We start from the raw sequence: 20721 nt of genomic DNA on the forward strand, positions 1-20721 counted from the left end.
GCGTCCGCGTAGTGCGTTTCAGAAAACTATCCTTGTCGACATAACACATGTACACGTACGCACACAGACGCGTACATGAAATCGAATTTTAAAACCAGGGGAAAACTGAAACTGTCGCGGTGGTGAGACCATATATACACGTTAGACATTTCTTATTTTGCGTTAATGTGGTCACAGATCGAAACTAGTGCACAATTCATTGTCGAGGAAGAAGCTGGTGGTTGTTTTGAGGCTGGAGTGTTACCCGATTAGAATGGTTGCGAGTGTCGCGCGCATCGCTGGCAACCCGTGCAGTGTTGTCGCGCAGCCAAAATAAAATCGGCGGTAGCCGTTCCTTGGGAACTGCCAGTGGACGAATGTACTTCGCTATTCGTTTAACGCAGGCAGGACCAAGCTATGTGGAATTGCCCGCTCTTTTATCTCTACGAAGACTATGGGTGTCATAGCCCTCTGATGTGCATCCCGGTATTTTAAAAACGATTCAGCTCCACCGAGCTGAAAAGTGTTTTGCTTGGCTATTACACGCGTTAACCATTCACCTTCTGCGTTTTTCTTCTCTCTTCGTCAGTAATAACTGATTCAGTTTGGATCACACGCTGCTCTAGGAAAAAAAAAATAAAGTTTCGTCTAAGAAAAATTGCCAAGGCAACACGCGATTCATCGTGCTGTTTTCAACAACCTTTATCCGCCCTGACGTGATTCGCCCGGTTTGCCCGCCACAGGACGGGTTATGTTTCCCACTTTCATCGGAATCCTAGGTGAACTTTTTGTTGTTTATTAGTTATGAAGATGAAACTATTATTATGAAATATCTTATGGATTTTTTTTGTTTCTATAATTATTATATAGTAATTATTATGTACTACTAGGAAGATCGATGCTTACGATTGAGAGCCCTTGTCAATGACCTCAAGTTTAGCAACAGAGAATCATTTTCATTGTTTTTTTTTTTTACTATTTTTCCCTATTGTATTACGTTCTATACAGAGTATTCGTACATGGCGTTTATATTTGTATTTTTGTCCATTAGTATTGTTATGTCAAGTTATTGGTTTTGATCTTATTATATTTTGGGACATGTTTTTTTAGAGAATTTTTTGTGCTCATTTGAAATGTAGTTTTTCTTATTATAAATATTTGGTTTTGTTAGTTAATAGTAGTTTTGTTATGTAGTGAATTATCAAAGATTGTATTTTCAAGTTAAAGGAGGCATAGAAATTAATAATTATTATTAACAAGAGAAAAATAATGTTATTTGAAATTATATATCTTTTTTATATATTTGTTAAGAATTATTTAGAATATATTCTTACCACTTTAAGAAATGAGTCCAATGTCACTTTTTTATTTATAAATTTATTATCACTAAAAAGATCACAAATATAAATTTTTAAAAGATATTTATATCATTTTAAAATAACTAAAGTATAAATGATATAAAATAAAAATTAATATTTTGCAAGAATGCATAATTTATAACAAAATACAGAGATAAAAATATAAATATATATTTATTTTAAAATAAATATGTACATGTATAATTCTACAACCAATATATACATATACAAATAAATATTAATTTTGATATTACAATAGAAGTTGTTTCTTTATATAGATTATATTTACACAATCATATATATTTAATTTCATCAATAAAGTTTTTGAGTCAATAACTTCTGAAATATTCTAAGCACATACAAAAAAAGATATTCCAGAGATTAAAGAAATATAATATGAAGGAACTCTCAATTGTTCCTTTATTTTTTTAGACATTCAATCGTGGTGGGAGGTGCCAAGTATAGCACACTTCTGCTCATTATTTAGGGCTGCCTTCAATCTCCTGGACTTTGATATTGAGGTACCTACCTATATGCTGACTCGTACAAGTAGGCATTGTACATGAGAGTTGCTAGTAATGCTTCAGCTTATAGGAAGTTAAATAAACCGTGTTTCAGCTTTATGTTCTTAAAAGCTTATGCATTCTTTTGTCATGGCTGCATCAATTTTTTGTTTCTTCAGTCGTGTACATATATATATTAACCATTTATTATTTTAGGATTTAGAAGAAGCTTTGTTAACGGATGGTGGAACCGAGGGACGTTTAGTACAGGAGCTAATAGTCAGGTTACTTGAAGGTTGTTTACCAAATGACACGCGCAATGACATCTCAACCTTTAACTATCAGATGTTTCTTCGCAGACTTTTTAGAAAGAAATGTCAGGTAAATTGGTTCTTCTTTTTTATATATATAATATATATATATATAATTAAAAGTAATACATGATTCATTTTGCTCTCAGGAATACAAATGTGAAAATCCTTTTAATACAGATGTAGATTTTGAGTTACTACCACTCCGTCAAAAAGTAGAAATTTTACGTGCTCTCTGCGACTTTCGGCTTGACGCTGAAGACGTGGTATGTATATAAAAAATGCCTGGGAAAGTATTTTTTAAAAAAAATTGTCACAAGTGTATTTATACTTCGTAACTTTTAGGAGCAATCATTAGGTAATTTGGACTCGGATAGCCTGCGAGTCGAACCTTTAGGACATGATCGTAAGAATTCTGCCTATTGGTACTTTTACGGCACTCGATTATATAGGGAGGACTACATTGATACTTCTAACAGCATCTCGCACAAACAGAAAAGTAAGCCTAGGGATAAAAAGCGTAAAAGACGACGAAACAGAGTGGCGAAGGAGGAAGAGGAAGAGGAGGAGAAGAAGGAGGACAGTTTAATACACGGAAAAGCAAAAGAAAGTGTTTGGCAGGTTGTCTGCTTTACTCAGCAGGACTGGAGCCGTCTAGTTGAAAAATTTCGTGATTCGGTAAATGTCCTATTAAACGAGTTAATTATTTTATTCCTTAGATTCTGCTAACGATGTTATTATAATACTTAGGAGTACGATACCGAACGTAAACTTTACCGTACTCTGTCCGAGGATTTCATGCCTGAAATCCCGAAACTTTTTGATTTAAAAGAAAAACAGCAAAGGCGCAAATTGTTACAACGTAATAGTTCGCGTGTACTTCGAAGTCACGAACCAACGACACAGATGGAAACAGTCATGGTTAGATCGAAGATCAAAACTAAAACAAACAAAGGGAGTAAAAAGGGGACTCAGAATTCAAAGAATGTTTATGTTAAAGAGGAGACACCTCCACCCTTACCTTCACCGCCGATTCAAAAAAAAGGACGGCAAACTAATAATTCATTGGCTTCAGCTGTTGGTCAAATTGTGATTCACACTAGGGACGAAGTGGAGGGATTAGAAAAAAAGAAAGGCATTGGAAGTAATAGCGATGGGAATTATGTATCCTCCAATTACGGATATAAATACGGTTACTCGTTTGGAATTGAAGAAGAAGAACGTCGTGTTGGAATGCACAAAGTTCTTGAAAGTCTCAAAGATCATGTGGATGCTTGGCCATTCATTGATCCTGTGGATGAAGAATATGCCCCAAGGTATAATACTAAAGTTCTATATATAATTTTAGGTATTTTCAAAATACAAAAGTCATTATTCTTGTTATTTATGTATATATATATATTGTTTTAGGTACTATAGCGTGGTGCGAAAACCCATGGACCTTAGTACAATGGAGGAGAAACTTGAAAATGGTTTATATAAAAGTTTAAGTGAATTCAAACGTGATTTTCGACTTATAGTAGATAATTGTAGGCAATATAATGGCTCTGATAATGGTTAGTATTTTTTATTTTAAGATATACATATTTTATGATTAAATATTTTTTTCTATTACAGAGTACACAGAAATGGCATTTAACCTTAAGGAAGCATTTGACAAAGCGGTGGGACGTTACTTGGAATCGGAAACATCTAGCGACGAGGATCCTTCGTCACCGAAGTCATTTCTTGCTACTCCCGCATCTCCGTCGTGTCCTTCTCGCGTTTCGTCTCCTCATCAGAATAGAAAACGTTCGAAAAAATCTACGAAAAAATCGAAATCATATAAATCTGAAAGCAAAGGAAAATCTAAAGCGAATGATAAGAACGACGAAGAAGAAAAACGGGGCAAAAATTATAAACTTCCGAAGAAAAAAAGAGGTAAGAAAAAGAGTAAAAGAGCAAAGGACGAAGAATCGGTAAATGAAGAAGAACAAGAAGAGCAAGAAAGCGAGGATGCAATGTCTGAATCGAGTGTCATAACAGCAAAAAGAAATAATTTATTGTTAAAAACCAAAAAGCTAACATCCAAAGAATCAGAGGAGTTTAAGAAGATAGATAAAAAAGTTAGTAAAGAACGTCATCAACAAAAGAAGGAAGCGGAAAATGTGCGGCCGATGAAAGAATCGAAAGAGAATAAGAAGCGAAAAGAGGATTTCGAAGAAGATTATGAGCCCCTAGTCGTCGTAAAAAGTAAAAATAAGAAAATCGAGAAGAAGGAACTCGAGGAGACGGAAGTATTTACAGATAACGCGAAGAAGAACAAATTGAAGAAAACCGAATCTCACGAAAATGAACCATTACCGGAGAATAAAGAGAAAACGCAGCATATCAAAGTTAAGAAGAATCGAAAGAAGGAAAAGACGGGGTTAAAGGCTTTTAAATCTGACGAGAAGTCTGAAAAAAGCCGTACTAAGGACAAAGAGAAAAAATCAAAACAAAAAAACGATGAACTTAAAAACGGAGAGATATCAAGTGAAATAGATTCCAAAGATTTAGATTTAGAAAGCGATGTAGATTCAAAAGAAACACATACGTCTAAGAAAATTCCTGCATTTATAGGTGATAAAGATATAGAATCGTTGGATGGTTTAAAAGATAAAATAAGTGAGAGGAGGCGGGAGGAGAAATTGAAAAATGAGAAGGAAAAACAGAAGAAAACTGGAAAAAACGACCTTCACAATATGTATTCAAAAAAAGTGCCTTCAAATGGTAGTACCTTTCATGACAGCGATAAATCCAGTGTAAAACGACCAAAGTTAAAAAAGGGAATAAAAGAAGAAAAAGTTCCTATCATGGAAGATCCTGTCAAGACTCAAGACCAAGAAGTCGCTGAGACTAAGAAAGTAAAAGTAGCTCAGTCGAAGCATACCAAAGGATTTGGAAAAGAAGAAAGCTCCATGCAAGCATTGAATCAGGCAACAGAACAGACGCTTCATGTAAGAATAGTTTATGTTTCACGTTTACATAATATAGATAGACATAACTTAATATTTTTGTATATAACTGCACTTTATTTTTTTATCTCCGAATAGGATATCAACAAATGGTTAGATGACGCACCAAGACTCTCTGAATTTTCTTCAGGAAGTGATTCTCCAATATTTCATTCTTCGTCCGTCGAATCTGGCCGATCAGGTCCAAAAGTAGAAGCACCAAGGAAACGACCAAGTTCCATCAAAATCTTCGGTCCTCACGGACCTAGTAGACCCAAAAAGATCCAACGTACGATAGATCGCTTACAACCTGGAAAAAGTAAGGGAAATTTGCTTCTAAAAAAACCATTGAACTTACCTAACGTTAATGCTGCTGAAATGACCGTGCAATTGACCAGCGACAACGATCAAACGAACAAGAACACGGACGAAGAACCAAAACTTAGTTTAGGAACTGTTTTGAAAAATGTGGATTCCATACAGTTAATTTGTAAAAGTTTAGTTTCCTCGCCCAATCCCAATTTTTCTAACGACGATGAAGAAGAAGACCACAATACTCTTCCTGCAGTTCCGGTATCTAGTCTTAGAGAAGAGAAAATATCCGGAATAACGACAACGCAAACACCTGCCATTGTAGAAGAGTCTAAAGATAATCAATCTAACGCGAAGGACACGCAGAAGCCCAAAACAGCGACACCAAATTTGAGTGCTTGGTTTAAAGCGTTCGGAGCACCAAAGTCGAAGAAGAAAGACGAAGAGTCGGAGGACGGTATAACGAAGAAGGATGGTGAATTGCAGGAAGTGTTTTGTGGTAGACAAAGAAGAATGAGTACCGGTGGTAGTAGTGTAAGTGAATCCGTTTCGAGTTTTTCCCAGGAGTCACCACCTGGACGTTCAGGTCGATCTCCGCAAGGTCAACCGATAATGGCTTCGGTCGAGCCACAGATTAGAGGAGCCGGATTCTATCAGGACGCTTTATCAACGGGAAGTAGCCCTTACAATAGTCCCTATTATGCTACACCTCCAAGATACAGTGCTCAATTACCCCCCACTCCATCCCCACAAAATCATCCATTATCTCCAGCCTATCCATCATCATCGTACGAACAGGCACCTCTTTATTCCCAGATACCGACCCAACAGTCGCATCAAACGTTTCAGAAATCACCTCAAGAAAATTCTGGGGAGATGTATCATCAATTATCACCCACTTTTCCTCAGCGATCTCCTCAAACTAATTTCCCTCAGAATTCGACACAAAACGAGTCATATAATCAACCATTGCAATCTTCTAATCAGAGTCAATCTCCTGTTTATTCGCAGCATTCACCACAACCCATACAGCAGATATATCCTCAACCTTCTCCACAGCCACCACCATCGAATTATTCTCAACCATCTCCTCAGCAACCATCTGCTCCTAAATATTCACAACTGTCTCCACAACAAAATGCTGCCAATTATTCTCAGCCATCTCCACAAGCTGCTAATTATTCTCAACCTTCGCCTCAGCAACCGCATTCACCTTACTCTCAGGCCTCTCCCCAAGCACCGCCAAATTATTCTCAACCATCTCCACAACAACAACCTTCTCCATATGCACAATCTCCACAGCAGTCGTCTGGATACTCCCAGATGTCTCCTCAACCACCATCATCAAATTATTCTCAACAATCGCCACAACCACCTTCCAATTACTCTCAACAATCGCCACAACCACCTTCCAATTATTCTCAGCCATCACCACAACCACCTTCCAATTATTCTCAAGCATCACCTCAACCACCTTCCAATTATTCTCAACCATCACCACAGCCACCTTCCAATTATTCTCAGCCATCGCCACAGCCACCTTCCAATTATTCTCAACCATCGCCACAGCCACCTTCCAATTATTCTCAACCATCGCCACAGCCACCTTCCAATTATTCTCAGCCATCGCCACAGCCACCTTCCAATTATTCTCAACCATCGCCACAGCCACCTTCCAATTATTCTCAACCATCGCCACAGCCACCTTCCAATTATTCCCAGCCATCGCCTCAACCTCCTCCAGTGTATTCTCAACAATCTCAATCTTCAAACTTCTCACATCCATCACCTCAGACACATTCTGCCAGCTACACGCAATCCTCACCTCAACCTCTCACAACAGGCTACTCCCAACCATCGCCTCAACCTCGAAACTATTCTCAACCTTCGCCTCAACAAATCCAAACCTTTCCTCAACATTCCCCACAAGCACCGCCTTCATACTCTCAACCTTCTCCTCAGAATGCAGCATATTCACAGCCTCAACAATCACCTCAGCAACCAGTTAAATATTCTCAGCCTTCTCCTCAACAACCTGCCAATTACTCACACTCGATACACTCGCCTCAAACGCCACAAAATTATTCGCAGTTGTCTCCTCAGCAACCACCGCCAAGCAACTACTCTCAGCCTTCACCATCGCCTCAGCAATCCCGGAACTACTCTCAAACGTCTCCATCGCCTCAGCAGTCTCGTAACTATTCCCAACCATCGCCATCTCCTCAACAATCACATACTTACACTCAACCAGCGCCATCACCTCAGCAAACCCGCACCTACTCTCAACCGTCACCTCAGCAAAAGTCCGCATGCACATCACAGGCGTCGCAATCTTCGCAACAACCTTCGAATTACTCGCAACCGTCTCCACAACAAAGTACAAACTACAGTCTACAGCAACCGCAACCACAATCACAAAAGAGCGCAGAAGAATATCCACAAGCTGCATCGACGCCTTCAAATTATTCTCACGGATATAAACAGAACCATTCGTATATTCAGTCTTCAGTGTCGTCAACGTTAAACGAAACAGAACACCGGACTGATTACTTGAAATCTAATACTACGGAGAAGTCTTCGAGCACGGAGCAGCAGAGGAATTTTGCTGTACCACCGGAGACTGCGTCGTTAAACCTAAATGCGAATCATCAGATTTATCAGTCACCAAACCAATACCCACCAACGTTCGGCAATAATTATCCTAATATCGACCTCCAGAGGTCTGTTTCAAGGCACGGTGGTCAGGAACAGTCACAACAACAGCAGCAATCGTCCCAGGAGCGGCCTAGTTTTACCGACCTTAGCAATTCTCTGAACGCTCAAAAGTACGCTCAACAGCGGTCGTTCCTTGGTAAGACGTCAGGTACCAGCGAACAACTCTCAACGCAAGATCAGTCGCAAATCCTAGCATTCCAACAAAATTTGACAGCTCATGAATCTCTTTATCCTAGTGGTTTCCAATCGTCTGGTTATCCGATGCCAAATTCTAGACCCGTGTATCCAAGTCCACATTACTTCGATGCCAGTTCAAAGGCTGCGACTAACAGCGGACCGGTGAACAGCTCGACCAGTAATTTGCCTCCAGTGAAGAAACGAATTTACAATGAATCATCTACAGAGGCGTCTCGCGGTTTGTCCCAGGAAACGACAGCGAGAACAGGCCAGGAACAATTTAGCTTCGACCCCATAATGGCATTGCCGCAACCTGAAGCAGTTTCAGCTAGTCAATTCGACACTGCGTTTGTTGGCAACCTAGCTGACTCCGTAGCGACGAATCCAGCGTATGCGCGTCTAGGCCTAGGTTTGGTCAGCCGTACTGGTAAAGAACAACAACAATTGTTAACCATTCCTCGACCACCACAGACGAAGCCAGAACACCTGGCGTACGCCCGTAGTCCAGCATCCGGCGCAGCGGAAATAGATCTGAACTTACTTCAAAGTTTACAGACGGCAGCAGCGAAGAATACACAGGGTATTCTGTCAATGCCGTCGTCTCGAAGAGGTGGAGAAGCGTCTAGTAGTTCTACGTCGACACCTGTGAAAACGAAAAAGAGCAGAAAGAGCAAACAGCAACAGCAAGAGCAACAAAACGTAACAAGCGTCTCGTCGGTGGTTAGCACGGAACCACAATCTGGTACAGGTATACCTGGTTTTCCACAATACACGGGAACATCAGCTGACTCGATTGGTTTAAAGAATACTACCATGGTTCCACCAGCTGGGAGTGCCTTTAATTTCGCTGCGTCAACCAGTACCACGACCAGTTCACCTTTCTACGATAAAGACGCATCAGCTGCAGCGGCTGCGTTCGCATTTTTGGATGAGTTTCGAAATCCAAATAGTTACTATAGCATGGCGCTCAGGCAACAGCAGCAACAACAACAACAGCAAGTTCCGCCAGTTACGGACGCCACGCAACAAGCTTGTAACAAGCTTAGCAATCAACCGCCAAGAAATTATCCGCCTCACCCTTTCCTTCATTCCGCTCAGAGATCAGCAGCTTACGGGCCTCCTGTGTCTGCTTATGTAACGCCTCATGGGCCAAACTTAACGATGGATCCGACCGCTTATCAACAGTACATTCATTCCCTGTATGCGCTTCAACCGCCGCCCCATCATCATCGACCGTCCTGGCTTTAGCCGTTAAAATCTTTGTAATGGGCGTTTTGGAATGATTGTATGCGACATTTCGGTGGATATACCGTCCCCATAGAGAAGCTGGAGGAAATGATATTTCGAATATGTTATCTGTTGATATCAGTGGCAGTAGATTTCTGTTTTACCGAACAAGTTGCGTTAGTGTTTTATTCACGATTCGGGTGAAATGCGATAAAAAATTTTATCGCGACTGTAAATATTGTTTCGTCTAACTTTATCTCGCTCTTCAACCGTAATCAAGACTTTCTTCTTTCTAGGGAAAAGGAAACGGTATCGATGTTTTTCCCCTTTAATCCATGTGACTAGGCATGAAGTCCTTGTGTATTATAGAATGATAATGACCTTCCTAATTTTTTTCTTTTTCTTTTTTAATGAAGCAATTTATTTATTTTTCGTTTATGCACGTATAATTCAGAATAATTTCTTTTATTTTCATTAACAACTTTTTTATTTTTTTTATTTTTTTTTTAAAGAAAAATCTCGGTACTGTGATAAGGGTGGAAGACTGTACTGATTACTATATCCCTTGAGATTGTCGATGCACTACAGACTCGTGAAAGGTCAAACAGTAAAAAAGAATGCGGTGCAAGATTTTCGATCATTTATTTTTTCTGATCTCTCTCTTCTTTCTCCTTTTTTTCTTTTATAAATATTATTTTACTGATTGACTAGCGAATAACGGGTTTTTAAAAGCTCTCTGCGAGATCAGGATGTGTGGTCTTTCCACCGGCTTGTCTTTCCCATTCGCGTTTGTTTCCTTTTTTATTAAAAACCATACGAATCTTTGAAATTTTTACACGATATACCAGAACGAAAATAGTTTACCTTTTCAAGGGTATTCTATTATGTAGTCATATGTACATAAAGAATAAGCCTACTTATTGTAGGAATTTTTGATAGTTTTTTTTCTAATAACTAGTCGACAGCTTAGACGTAAGTTGAGTCGCTAGTAGCTGGAAGTAACCTTCTATCAAAAGTTCCTCTCATCTATCGCGCTCTCGATGACGTCCCTTTTTCTTTCTTAATCTATATTGAGATACGGATTATGCAATATTCGATTTTTTTAACGTAAAAGAAAAGAAAAATGATGGCCCATTTCATAACTGTGCTCGTAATTGTCTTGCCTGTGGAAAATACATTGTTCCCTCTCTTTTGTGTTCAAACAAATAAAAAATAAGAAAAAATTTACTAGACATGCAAGAAACATATAGAGAGAGTATACGTGACGTCTGATTTTCAAAAGATTTCTGTATGATATCGAGCGCACTGTTGCTGGCGTATCTTGTGTAGAGTATATAGATTCGTTAGTGTGTAAGCTAGAACATTTGTTTCTTTGTATATAAAATACATATCTCCTTCATAGACGATGTGCTCGATGTAAAGAAAGATTTACAAAGTCAAAGACCTTGTAGAATCGTCTACGATAGATTAAAAAAAAGATGAACAAAAACACAATGGGAAATTGTAGGGACATAGACAAGGATGAAAGATGTATGTACATCGTGTGTATGTGTGAGCGGACATGAGTGTGCGTCGTATCTCATGGTCGAGGACGAAATAAAGTGTAATACGCCGCAATCATACATTAACCCACCTTATTGCTAAAAAACAGAAGGAAGCGGAATATTAAAAACTTATAAATATATACATATATATATATATATATATATATATTGTAAATGTATATTGTAAATGTATCTGATGACAGATTAAAGCACAGTTTGTTACAAATTTGTCTTAATTATATTTTTATGTAGGTTTGTATATTATGCATATAATGAAACATAATAGCGCAAATGATAATTCAAAAACCTCTAGAAATTGAAATAAAACTTACTTTTACTCGAATTATTTGCCACATGTCCGGATGCATTATATCATCAATATTATCCAATATGCTATATTGAGTTGTTCGAAAAGTTCATAACGTATCTTTTCATACATTTCTATTAGATAATCTTAGTTAGATACTGTTAGATACTAAAACGAATTAAGGACAAATTGCTGATTCAAAATTCATTAACAAAATAAGTTTCTTTTTTTCATTTTGAGGCAATATCCAAGAAATTTTGAATTGTATATGTATGTTCATCTTTATTTTATTCACCAAATATAGTCTCATAATTATTTATTATAGTCTTTACAAAATTTATTCGAATGACATACTTAGGCAAAAAATAAAATACTATAATGTATATTCTAGTAGCATTGTACAATTCGATAATATTCTATATCGGATACGTATTACATTATTATTGAAACTTATAATTTTTTAAATTATGGACTACGACATGCAATATTTTTTATCAAATAAAAATATTTAGTTACATAATTGTAACTATATATTGTGTCATATCTTTCAATCGATTATATATAGTGTAGTAAAAACAATTGATTTGAAATTGTTGAAGTGGTAGTCGTTCTCATTACCAAGTTAACAAGTTTTGAAGATAACTAGTCTTCATTTTGAAATAAGCTCGACGCAATAATAGTCTCATGTGATTAATTCATGCTATAACACATCGAAATCTACGATAAATTATAGAAACATTTATATAAATATTTAAACATACAATTATAGAAAATATACAACAGAAGATGTTAAGGAAAAGTTAATTGCGACCAGAGAGGACATTTTTTACAACCATAACGTACCAAGTTGGTAACAATAAGATTGTAATTATAGAAAAATCCTCCAAAAATATACAGATAATGAAACATAATAGCGCTCGAGGAATGCAAATATGATATCCACGAGTTCCACCTCCTGATATCTACATTTCATGATTTTGATAACAAAAATTGCACATGCAGCAAATGAGATTTACGTTCTCATAAAATGGCGATATGTTACAGGGCAAAGTGCACTTGTAGAAGAATCTAGACTGATTCTAAAATAATATGAAAAATCATTCAAGAAATTTATAGTAAACCATTACGTGAAGTTAAAATTTAGTATCAGTGTATGTTTCATTATTAACAGACATATTTTTCAATAGTTATGCTAATATCTAAACTTTAAAAACATTCTTGTAATGATTCTTGTAATGGAAATTCTAAATTAAACATTTGAATTAAAACAAAACTGATAAAACCTGATGAAGTTGGCATTAATTAATATGAATACATGTGTTATAATGTTAATGAATTAAAATAATTTTTTTAAATTGTTTGCAGATTATAATTTCTATTTTTAATTTATTGCATGGCGTAAGTACTTCCAAAATGATGGAAAGCATAAATAAAGAATTGTTACCAATAAAGACACATTATTTTCTATTCAATGCAGGTAAATAGATTATATTACAGATTAAATATCACATCTTATAGAATATTATGTATAATTGCATTTTTTATTTTTCAGCTACTGGACCAATAGTACCGTTCTTACCAACAATAGCAAAACAGTTAGGCTTCTCTCCTTTTTTAACTGGCACAATATACACGATATTACCAATTTCTGGTTTAGTAGCAAAACCTTTATTTGGAGCATTAGCTGACAAATTCAAAATTCATAAGATAGTGTTTTTAATATTTCAAGTTGTAGTTGCGATAGCCTTATTTTCGATATATTTTATACCTGAAATAGAAAATAGTGCAAATGTTGAACTTACTTGTAATAAAATAGCAACTATAGAGATGTGTTCAAAAAATGGATTTCCTGATAAAATTAAAGATGATGCTATAACGGAGATCATTCACTTAAATGTATCATGTCAGGTGTGATGTCCTTTTATCTTATTTTTCTACTATATTAGATGTGTTTAATTTATATTTTATATGTTTTGTTTTTAGATATCGTGCAAAGCCTCGAAAGAACTTTATCATGAAATGTGCTCAAATTGGAAAGTACCTCAATTCTGTGACTTAACAAATTCAAGCTCTATTTTAAATAATGATACATTTAATTCTACCATAACATTTGACGTATTTCATGACTTTTATGTAAGATATTTTGTGTATTTCCTATATTTAAAGATAAACAGCTAAACTCTTCATTTTACAGCTAAAAAGATGCATGTATATGCGTATTTTTACTGCCAAATTCTCAGATAATATACCATATACACCATTTTGTGACAATTATGTAAAAACATCGTGTCTAGCTACATGTCATGATAATCCAATCTTTAATCAATTGTTGCATGAAGTTGATGTGCCTCAGAATTCCACAGAAAATTCAACATACCAGTTTCATTCATTTCTGTGGGCAACTATAATAAGTTGGATTGGAATGGCAGTTGTAGTTAGCATAGCTGATGCTATATGCTTTAATCTCCTTGGTTAGTACTATATATGTTAATTAAATATCTAGTATGCTTTTCATACTGATATGTTACAGGAAATGAGGGAAGAAAGGAATATGGAAAACAAAAGATGTGGGGCAGCATTGGTTTTGGCATATTTGGAATAAGTGCAGGATATTTGGTAGACTTATTTAGTGAAGGAAAGATTCAGAAAGATTATACTTGTATATTTTATATCATGTTGGTCATTATGATTTTTGATATTATTGTGTCTGCAACTTTAAGGAAGGTAAAATTTTTTTATCATATATAATATTATGAGTAAAGAAAAATGTAGATAGTACAGAAGTTTGATGCTTCTTACTTATCAAAAGAATAAAAAAATTGCCAGGTAATGGGAGAAAGCAGTATCATTACAGAAAAATCCAGAACACTCTGAGGATGAACCTTCAATATTATGGGAACTATTCACTATCCTTAGGGAGGGTAATGTGTTGTCATTTGGATGGTGGTGCATAGGTGCTGGAATGTGTACTAGCGTAGTGTGGAATTTTCTATTTTGGTATATTGAAGACCTAGCAAGTAGTTCACAAATAACACGGCTGAAAACTTTACAAGGGCTTTTGACCGGTGTACAGTGTTTTCTAGGAGAACTACCATTTAATTTTATCTCAGGAAATATTTTACGAAGATTAGGTCACATGAATGTTATGAGTTTAGTATTATTGATATATGCAATTAGGTAAATAATGAAATTTCTTGTAAATATATAGTGTAGTTTCATATTACTAATTGTACTATTTTTTCAGGTTTATGGCATACAGTACTATATCAAACCCATGGTGGTTTTTAGTTATTGAAATACTTCATGGACCTACCTTAGGTCTTTGTTGGCCAACAATGGTATCATATGGTGATAAAGTAACACCACCTGGTACTAAAGCTACTATACAAGGATTTATTGGTGCTATATTCGAAGGAATTGGTTAGTAGTAGGAAATTAATTATAAAAACTAATGACTTTAAATAATTAGTTTTTGTATGGTCATAATTATTTTTCAGGAGTATCAAGTGGCAGTTTAATATGTGGATGGTTAATAAACACATATGGTGGTGTTATAGCGTTAAGAGTATTTTCAGTAGGAGCGTTATTGTGGCTATCTTGCTTCTGGTTGATTCAATTGTTTTTACGAAAATTTAAAACATCGGCGGTACATTTGGGTCATAATCGTGAGTAACGATTATGTGGATACATAAATAACACTGATAAAAATAATTTTAAATACTTAAGAAATTTGTTTCAATTAGAGAAAAATATCTTTTCTTTGTTGATCTTTTCCAGATTTGGTAAATTACGCTAATCCAGATGATGCTATTTTTATGTCCATGAGTCGCGAATTAGAAACTTATTAATGAAAGGCAAACGACAGTGTTCTTTTTAGAAATTCGGTATATTCATTGTTTGTTTATTTAGATATGATGATTTCGATTGAACGTAGTAAAAAATATACTTTTCTTACAATTATCAGACAGTTTAATTCTTAACACATTCGTGACTCATCTTTTTAGACAAATATTGATTATTCAGTATTATACTGTAGTTGTAAATCGTATCATGTTCTGTAATATATTCATTTTTCTTAGACTGAAGTAACATTTTTTTTTAAATCCACCGATAAAATTTATAAATAAAAATGATAAATAGAACATGTATCATCATATATAACAAACAGATATTGAAGGGAAGTAATACAAGGATGTGTTTAGTTGAGACATATAAAATTGCTCACAAAATATCTCAACCATTTATTCATTGCGAATTCATTTCTTAAGAGTGAAATTATATCATGCTAGTAATTTTATTAATTACCAGTATATTTTCAATTATTTATCGAAATCACGCGATAATAATATTTTTATGAATTCCGCATAATATGTCGATAAAAAGCTATAAATAACTTTCTTCTGATTCAATACCACGTCATTGGATAACAGTTGCACGCGTGCAGAACGAAATAGCTGCATACGAAAAGACTCGGTGGTCAAATTTGCGTAGCGTTAGTCTTGTTTAGGATTCCGTCTTTGCTGATTTTGACGAGATGGTGAAGTAGCCTGGCTTGGCACAGGTTCGACGATAGCTTGAAGATTAGGAATTTCGCCTGCGGTATCACAGCAGTCATTCATTATAATTCCAGTACCTGAATGAATAAAGGCAAGACTTCCCTCACTGGAAGAGGCTAAACTAGCCGACAATGGAGGTGATCTTTCTTTAGGCGATGCTGAAGAAGCTAGATTGTTTACAGTAGTATTACTACAAGTTGCTGCTTCTAATGTTCCATGAAGTTCAAGTATACGACCTTCGAGAAGAAGGTTTATTTCAGCTTGTGCTTTATATTTTGACTCGACGGCTTCCAATTCAGCTTCGTGTTGATCTTTTGTTTCTTGTAAAAGCCGTTGCAGTTCTACAAGTTGCGCTTCTTTTCGTGCTTCTTTGTTTTCTAGTTCAGTTAAACGTATTTTCAAAGCTTCTACAAGAGATATTCGTGATTCCAACTGTCGTCGTAAATCTATGCGAACACCAATTTGTATTTTACATTATTTGTTTCAAATATGTTCTTATATTTGTGAATAATTGAAATCTGCTTACTAGTTAATTCTTCTGCGTATGATTTTTGTATTTGTGTTACTTCTTGTTTTGTCATTGGTGAAAGACCCCCTGTACTTTCTTGTAACTTTGTTTGTGCCTGTAGATATATAAAAATAAATTTAATATATCATGCAAAGATATATATAATTTTTAATAATACCTCTGCAAGTAAAAGAAATTTCTTCTGTACAGTATCAAGAGTACGTTCTAGCTCTTTACTGCGATTTGCTGCTTTTAAAGCTACTCTTAGTTGATGACCTGCATCGAACAGGGAAGCCTCCGTAGACTGAATCCGCTGTTCACAGTCTGCTACCTTTTTTTGTTCATTCTTTAGTTTGGCTTCCACGGATTCGAGACGATCCTTCAGTATTTGATTCTGTCGTTGTTCTTCTACACACTATACGTTATTACTCGCATTACTATACAAATTTCTACTAGTAATACAATCAGTAGAATTTTCATAGACATTACCTTAGTCTGCCAGTGGTGTAATGCATCTTTATATTGATCTTCAGCTTGGCAAGCTTCTCTCTTGTTACGTTCTAATTCAGCTTTTAAACTCTCTACTTCTTTTTCCATTATTTTTAAACGATCAGTCTACGTGATAAGAATTTCGTATTTAACAATAGAAAGAATTAAAAATATTACCGAACCTTACTTTTACAAATAATATCAACTGACCAAAGCATAATTATGTTCTTCCAATGCACGCGAATCCCTTAGTTTGCCAAGAAGTCGTCGATTACGTTCGGCATGTACTTCTCTACGTTGCCGTTCGAACTGTAGTTGCATTTGCATAAGCTGTAACAACTGACTCGCACATTCGACATCGAAAGTATCTTCTTCTGCTACTTCATCTTCCCCACCATTTTCTTTTCTTTGTTTCTGTTTGATTGCATTTGTCCCTTCAAAGAAAAAATACTTAATTCACAATTTTGTTGATTTACAATAAGACTTGTTATTAAATTTACTTTTTACTAACTCATTTTTTCGCCAGAATAATTACTACCGTGCGTGCAAGTTTCAACATATCGATCAAGCATTGCAGTTGGTGATAATCTAAATTCGGTATCTTGTACAGAACGTTTTTGTAAATTCATTTGTGTCTTTTGTTCCAAAATTCCAAGCAATAAATCTTCATATGGAAGCAAATCGGATGTTTGGGTTGCTGTATCTTCCAGTTTTTTATGAACTTTGATATCAGGACAAGATTTGCTTTCTCGAATCTATAAATGCATATATATTTTTATCATATTAAAATTTTTTTCTGCAACAAATATTGCATATCTTACTTTGTAAAGAGAATTCAAATTTAAATGTTGTGTTGAAGCTTGGCTTTGAGAATACAAACGTAGCTGATAAACCTTTTGAGACAAATCTGCAAAAGCATTTTGCATTTTTTCATTATGGTGTTCTTGTTGTTCAACTAATTTTGAACTTTCAAATTTTCCAGTAGTTTGAGAGCTTACAATTTCTAAAACCTACACAATGCAATTTTGTATAAACATATCGTACCAATATTCATTAATGCACAATATTTTTACATACAAAAGTACATAAAATACAGAACCTCTTGATCTTCTTGCCAAGAATCGTTTTTCCCATTTTGATTTGTGTTCATTTCTGGAAATCTTCCATCTTCATCAACGTTGATAGATGACTTGATTTGACTAATGGCTTGTCTATCTGCGATAATTTTACTTAGCTTGTGCGAAAAAAATCCATGTGCATTATTTGTATCCCCACTTCCAATTATGGAGCCAGATACAGACGGATTTAAAGGGATTGGTGTGGATGGTCGTGAACTTGATCCTACTGTGCCATTACCAAATCCAGTAAGAGCACGAACTGCGCAAGAACCAGTAGGTTTCGGCATCTTTCGTAAATCCTATGTACACAATTTTAAATATTATCCGATTTAGTTTGTTCATTCTCGGAAGTTATAAAGTATACCTTAACAGGAGTTGTTTCTGGAGTGGCTTCGACTGCAGCTTCCGGTGGAGACGTACCGCTTCTGTTATTGTTAGGTGTTGAAGGAGCAGACCGTTGTTCATGAGATGTAACTGGAAATTGCGGACTATGTGGCGGTACTGTCATACTCGGCGACCAAAACGTATCATCTTCACCATTACTGATTTCTGATGGCGCTATCCCTCCACTAATGTTTATTGGAGTACATATAGAAGAGTAATCTAGAACATGTACTGATACTGTAAATATTTGTATATTCATAGTTATATATTATAATAAAACTCACAAACCTAAAGGTGGCGTAGAACGTGAATTCGTAGTACGAAATACTTCTTCTCGACATTTATCTAATGTAAAACGACCGCATTCTGCTATAACATCATGATGCTCCATCTTTTTCCATCTAAAAATAATGGACGAACGATAAATATAAAATCCTTTCTCTGAATTACGACTACTTTCATAATACGAAATATATCTACCTAGCAGCAGAAATCTCTGTATCTTTAGATGCAGTAACAAGTAAAGGGTGCATGCGCACAGAATCTAGCATTGGTCTAATTGTATGGATAAAAGTAGCAGGTTGATCTTGTTGTTGTTGTCTCAAATATGAAATGAAGTTGCAAGGATACATGGCATATAATCTGTGAAATAAATTATATAGTCCCACCTACAAGAAATTCAAGAAACATCAATAAACCTTCCTTACTTTTATAAATAAATACTAATACTTACTTGCAAATGTAATAAATATAAATGATTCTTATCTATTGTCCCTGTTATTGTTGTTGAAGTAAAACGCATAGGAGATGAAAACACGGATGATAACTGATGATAATAATAAGAGGCCAATCGACCAAATACTTCAAAAATTTCTGTGAGGTATGGTCCTAAAGCAGCAGGTAACATCGGTAATAACATCACCAAGAGAAGAAGCGCACTCATAAGAGATAATGTATCTGCTTCCATCTAAAAACAAATTAACTTGAGAGTTATCAACAATTCAATATATTCTTTAGTTATTTTGGAAAAATTGAATTCTACCTTAAGTAACCTAAGTAAATCTCGAAATAAAGTATGACTGGCAAGCTTGTATAACCAAGTTGGCTGACGACGGGCAATATGACCTAACAAAGTAAGGGTTTGAATTCTTTGGCTGCTACTTCCAGATTTGGAAAGAGCTTCCGACAAACGATCTAAGAGATGCTTGTCATGTGGATCACGAACACCAGCTAATACCTCAACAGCTCTTAAGGAATTTGTGGACAGATAATAATCAAAAAGACCATTTACCAACCAATTGTCTTTTGCTGAAAAATTTAAAAAATCATAAAAAACAAAAGGCAAGATTATTAGATATCTTACAATTCATAATCTTACTTACTAGATAAAAAAAGTTCATGGAATACTTTTTTTATTTCTTCTACCTCCGCAAGTTTGTTGGATTCCAATAAATTAAACAGATCAGCTATGCCTATTGAATTAATGTTCATCTTGATGGTAGTTAGTATTCCGGTATGGACAAATGATACTTATCCTAATTGTCTGATCATATAGTGGAAGTAGAAGTGACTTTATAAAACCTAATTTCATCCATCTGTCATTTGTTATGTAAAACTGGCTTCATTAGAAGCAGAAAAAATTTTGGAATACCTGTAACAGTAAGAGCATAACATCTCAGAAGATTTATACAGAAGAAGAAATACAAAAAGGATAAAGTTCTTTTAATTTCAACTATCACGAACTGTCAATTTCATATATAAATCGGCATTTAGATTTTGATGCTATAATCCGGCATAGAAATTATCTTCAACGGTACGAATCTCTCGGTCGTTCAACGAAGAATTTCATATACGATATTTCTGTATTATCAATGAATATTTCATTCTGCATAAAAAAAAAATTTTGTCGGTTCGGTCCTATGATATTCATAAAAAGGTCATCCAGAACCATGTTTGCAAGAGAGAAATACTTCTTGTAAATACCATTTCGACTTTTTAATAATGCATCAAACCCTGGTTTCGATAATGATTATATTGACAAAAATTAACAAGTTAACTTACCCGAAATTCATCGAGTACTTCAAGCAATTTTACGAGTTCTATGGCGACTTGTACACCATCGCAGATATATCATAGACTGGTACGCATTGATGTTGCTACAATACCAGCAGCGCTACGATCGCTCAGCAATTCCATGTACGTTCCAAAAATTATTCAAATTTTAACAGCTTTCTTTCCAGTGGATCTTATAACAATCA

The 20721-nt window shown here is 35.4% G+C and overlaps 3 protein-coding genes and 1 long non-coding RNA gene across 12 annotated transcripts; 2 read left to right on the forward strand and 2 right to left on the reverse strand.

The window, feature by feature from the left end:
• Window position 1: 1 nt before the first annotated feature.
• On the forward strand, window positions 2-11327 carry LOC100647298 (serine/arginine repetitive matrix protein 2). 2 transcript variants are annotated; one of them, XM_012310137.3, is made up of 9 exons: window positions 2-758; window positions 1770-1858; window positions 2057-2221; window positions 2301-2417; window positions 2497-2829; window positions 2902-3467; window positions 3562-3707; window positions 3769-5129; window positions 5226-11327. In XM_012310137.3, the coding sequence occupies exons 1-9, from the start codon at window positions 731-733 to the stop codon at window positions 9576-9578; spliced, it is 7158 nt and encodes a 2385-aa protein (XP_012165527.2). In that variant the 5' UTR covers window positions 2-730; the 3' UTR covers window positions 9579-11327. The 2 variants fall into 2 exon arrangements, with proteins under 2 accessions (XP_012165527.2, XP_048263673.1); XM_048407716.1 differs by lacking the exon at window positions 1770-1858 and having other exon boundaries at window positions 3-758.
• On the reverse strand, window positions 5303-11903 carry LOC125385484. The gene is made up of 2 exons (XR_007224810.1): window positions 11434-11903; window positions 5303-5436 (listed from the first exon to the last, which is right to left on the reverse strand). It is a non-coding gene; the product is annotated as an uncharacterized LOC125385484 (long non-coding RNA).
• A 172-nt stretch (window positions 11904-12075) lies between these two features.
• LOC100648477 (major facilitator superfamily domain-containing protein 6) lies at window positions 12076-15493 on the forward strand. Of its 3 annotated transcripts, none has more exons than XM_003396793.4 (10): window positions 12076-12254; window positions 12774-12885; window positions 12961-13316; window positions 13392-13541; window positions 13603-13879; window positions 13939-14132; window positions 14263-14585; window positions 14653-14828; window positions 14906-15073; window positions 15186-15493. In XM_003396793.4, exons 2-10 carry the CDS (start codon window positions 12822-12824, stop codon window positions 15254-15256), a joined length of 1779 nt encoding a protein of 592 aa, XP_003396841.1. In that variant the 5' UTR covers window positions 12076-12254; window positions 12774-12821; the 3' UTR covers window positions 15257-15493. The 3 variants fall into 3 exon arrangements, with proteins under 3 accessions (XP_003396841.1, XP_012165530.1, XP_020719621.1); XM_012310140.3 differs by lacking the exon at window positions 12076-12254 and adding an exon at window positions 12294-12559; XM_020863962.2 differs by lacking the exon at window positions 12076-12254 and adding an exon at window positions 12560-12699.
• Window positions 15494-15625: 132 nt separating this feature from the next.
• Window positions 15626-20670, reverse strand: LOC100647028 (hamartin). Of its 6 annotated transcripts, none has more exons than XM_012310142.3 (15): window positions 20525-20670; window positions 19846-20114; window positions 19506-19771; window positions 19197-19430; window positions 18944-19131; window positions 18752-18864; window positions 18444-18682; window positions 18061-18378; window positions 17783-17971; window positions 17473-17716; window positions 17172-17395; window positions 16962-17087; window positions 16651-16887; window positions 16491-16587; window positions 15626-16410 (listed from the first exon to the last, which is right to left on the reverse strand). In XM_012310142.3, the coding sequence occupies exons 2-15, from the start codon at window positions 19952-19954 to the stop codon at window positions 15902-15904; spliced, it is 3093 nt and encodes a 1030-aa protein (XP_012165532.1). In that variant the 5' UTR covers window positions 19955-20114; window positions 20525-20670; the 3' UTR covers window positions 15626-15901. The 6 variants fall into 6 exon arrangements, with proteins under 6 accessions (XP_012165532.1, XP_048263678.1, XP_048263677.1 ...); XM_048407721.1 differs by having other exon boundaries at window positions 17855-17971; window positions 18444-18694; XM_048407720.1 differs by having other exon boundaries at window positions 17500-17716; window positions 18444-18694.
• Between the last annotated feature and the right edge of the window lie 51 nt (window positions 20671-20721).

This window comes from Bombus terrestris, chromosome 7 (genome assembly GCF_910591885.1).
Source record: "Bombus terrestris chromosome 7, iyBomTerr1.2, whole genome shotgun sequence".
In the NCBI taxonomy this organism is placed as follows: Eukaryota; Metazoa; Arthropoda; class Insecta; order Hymenoptera; family Apidae; genus Bombus; species Bombus terrestris.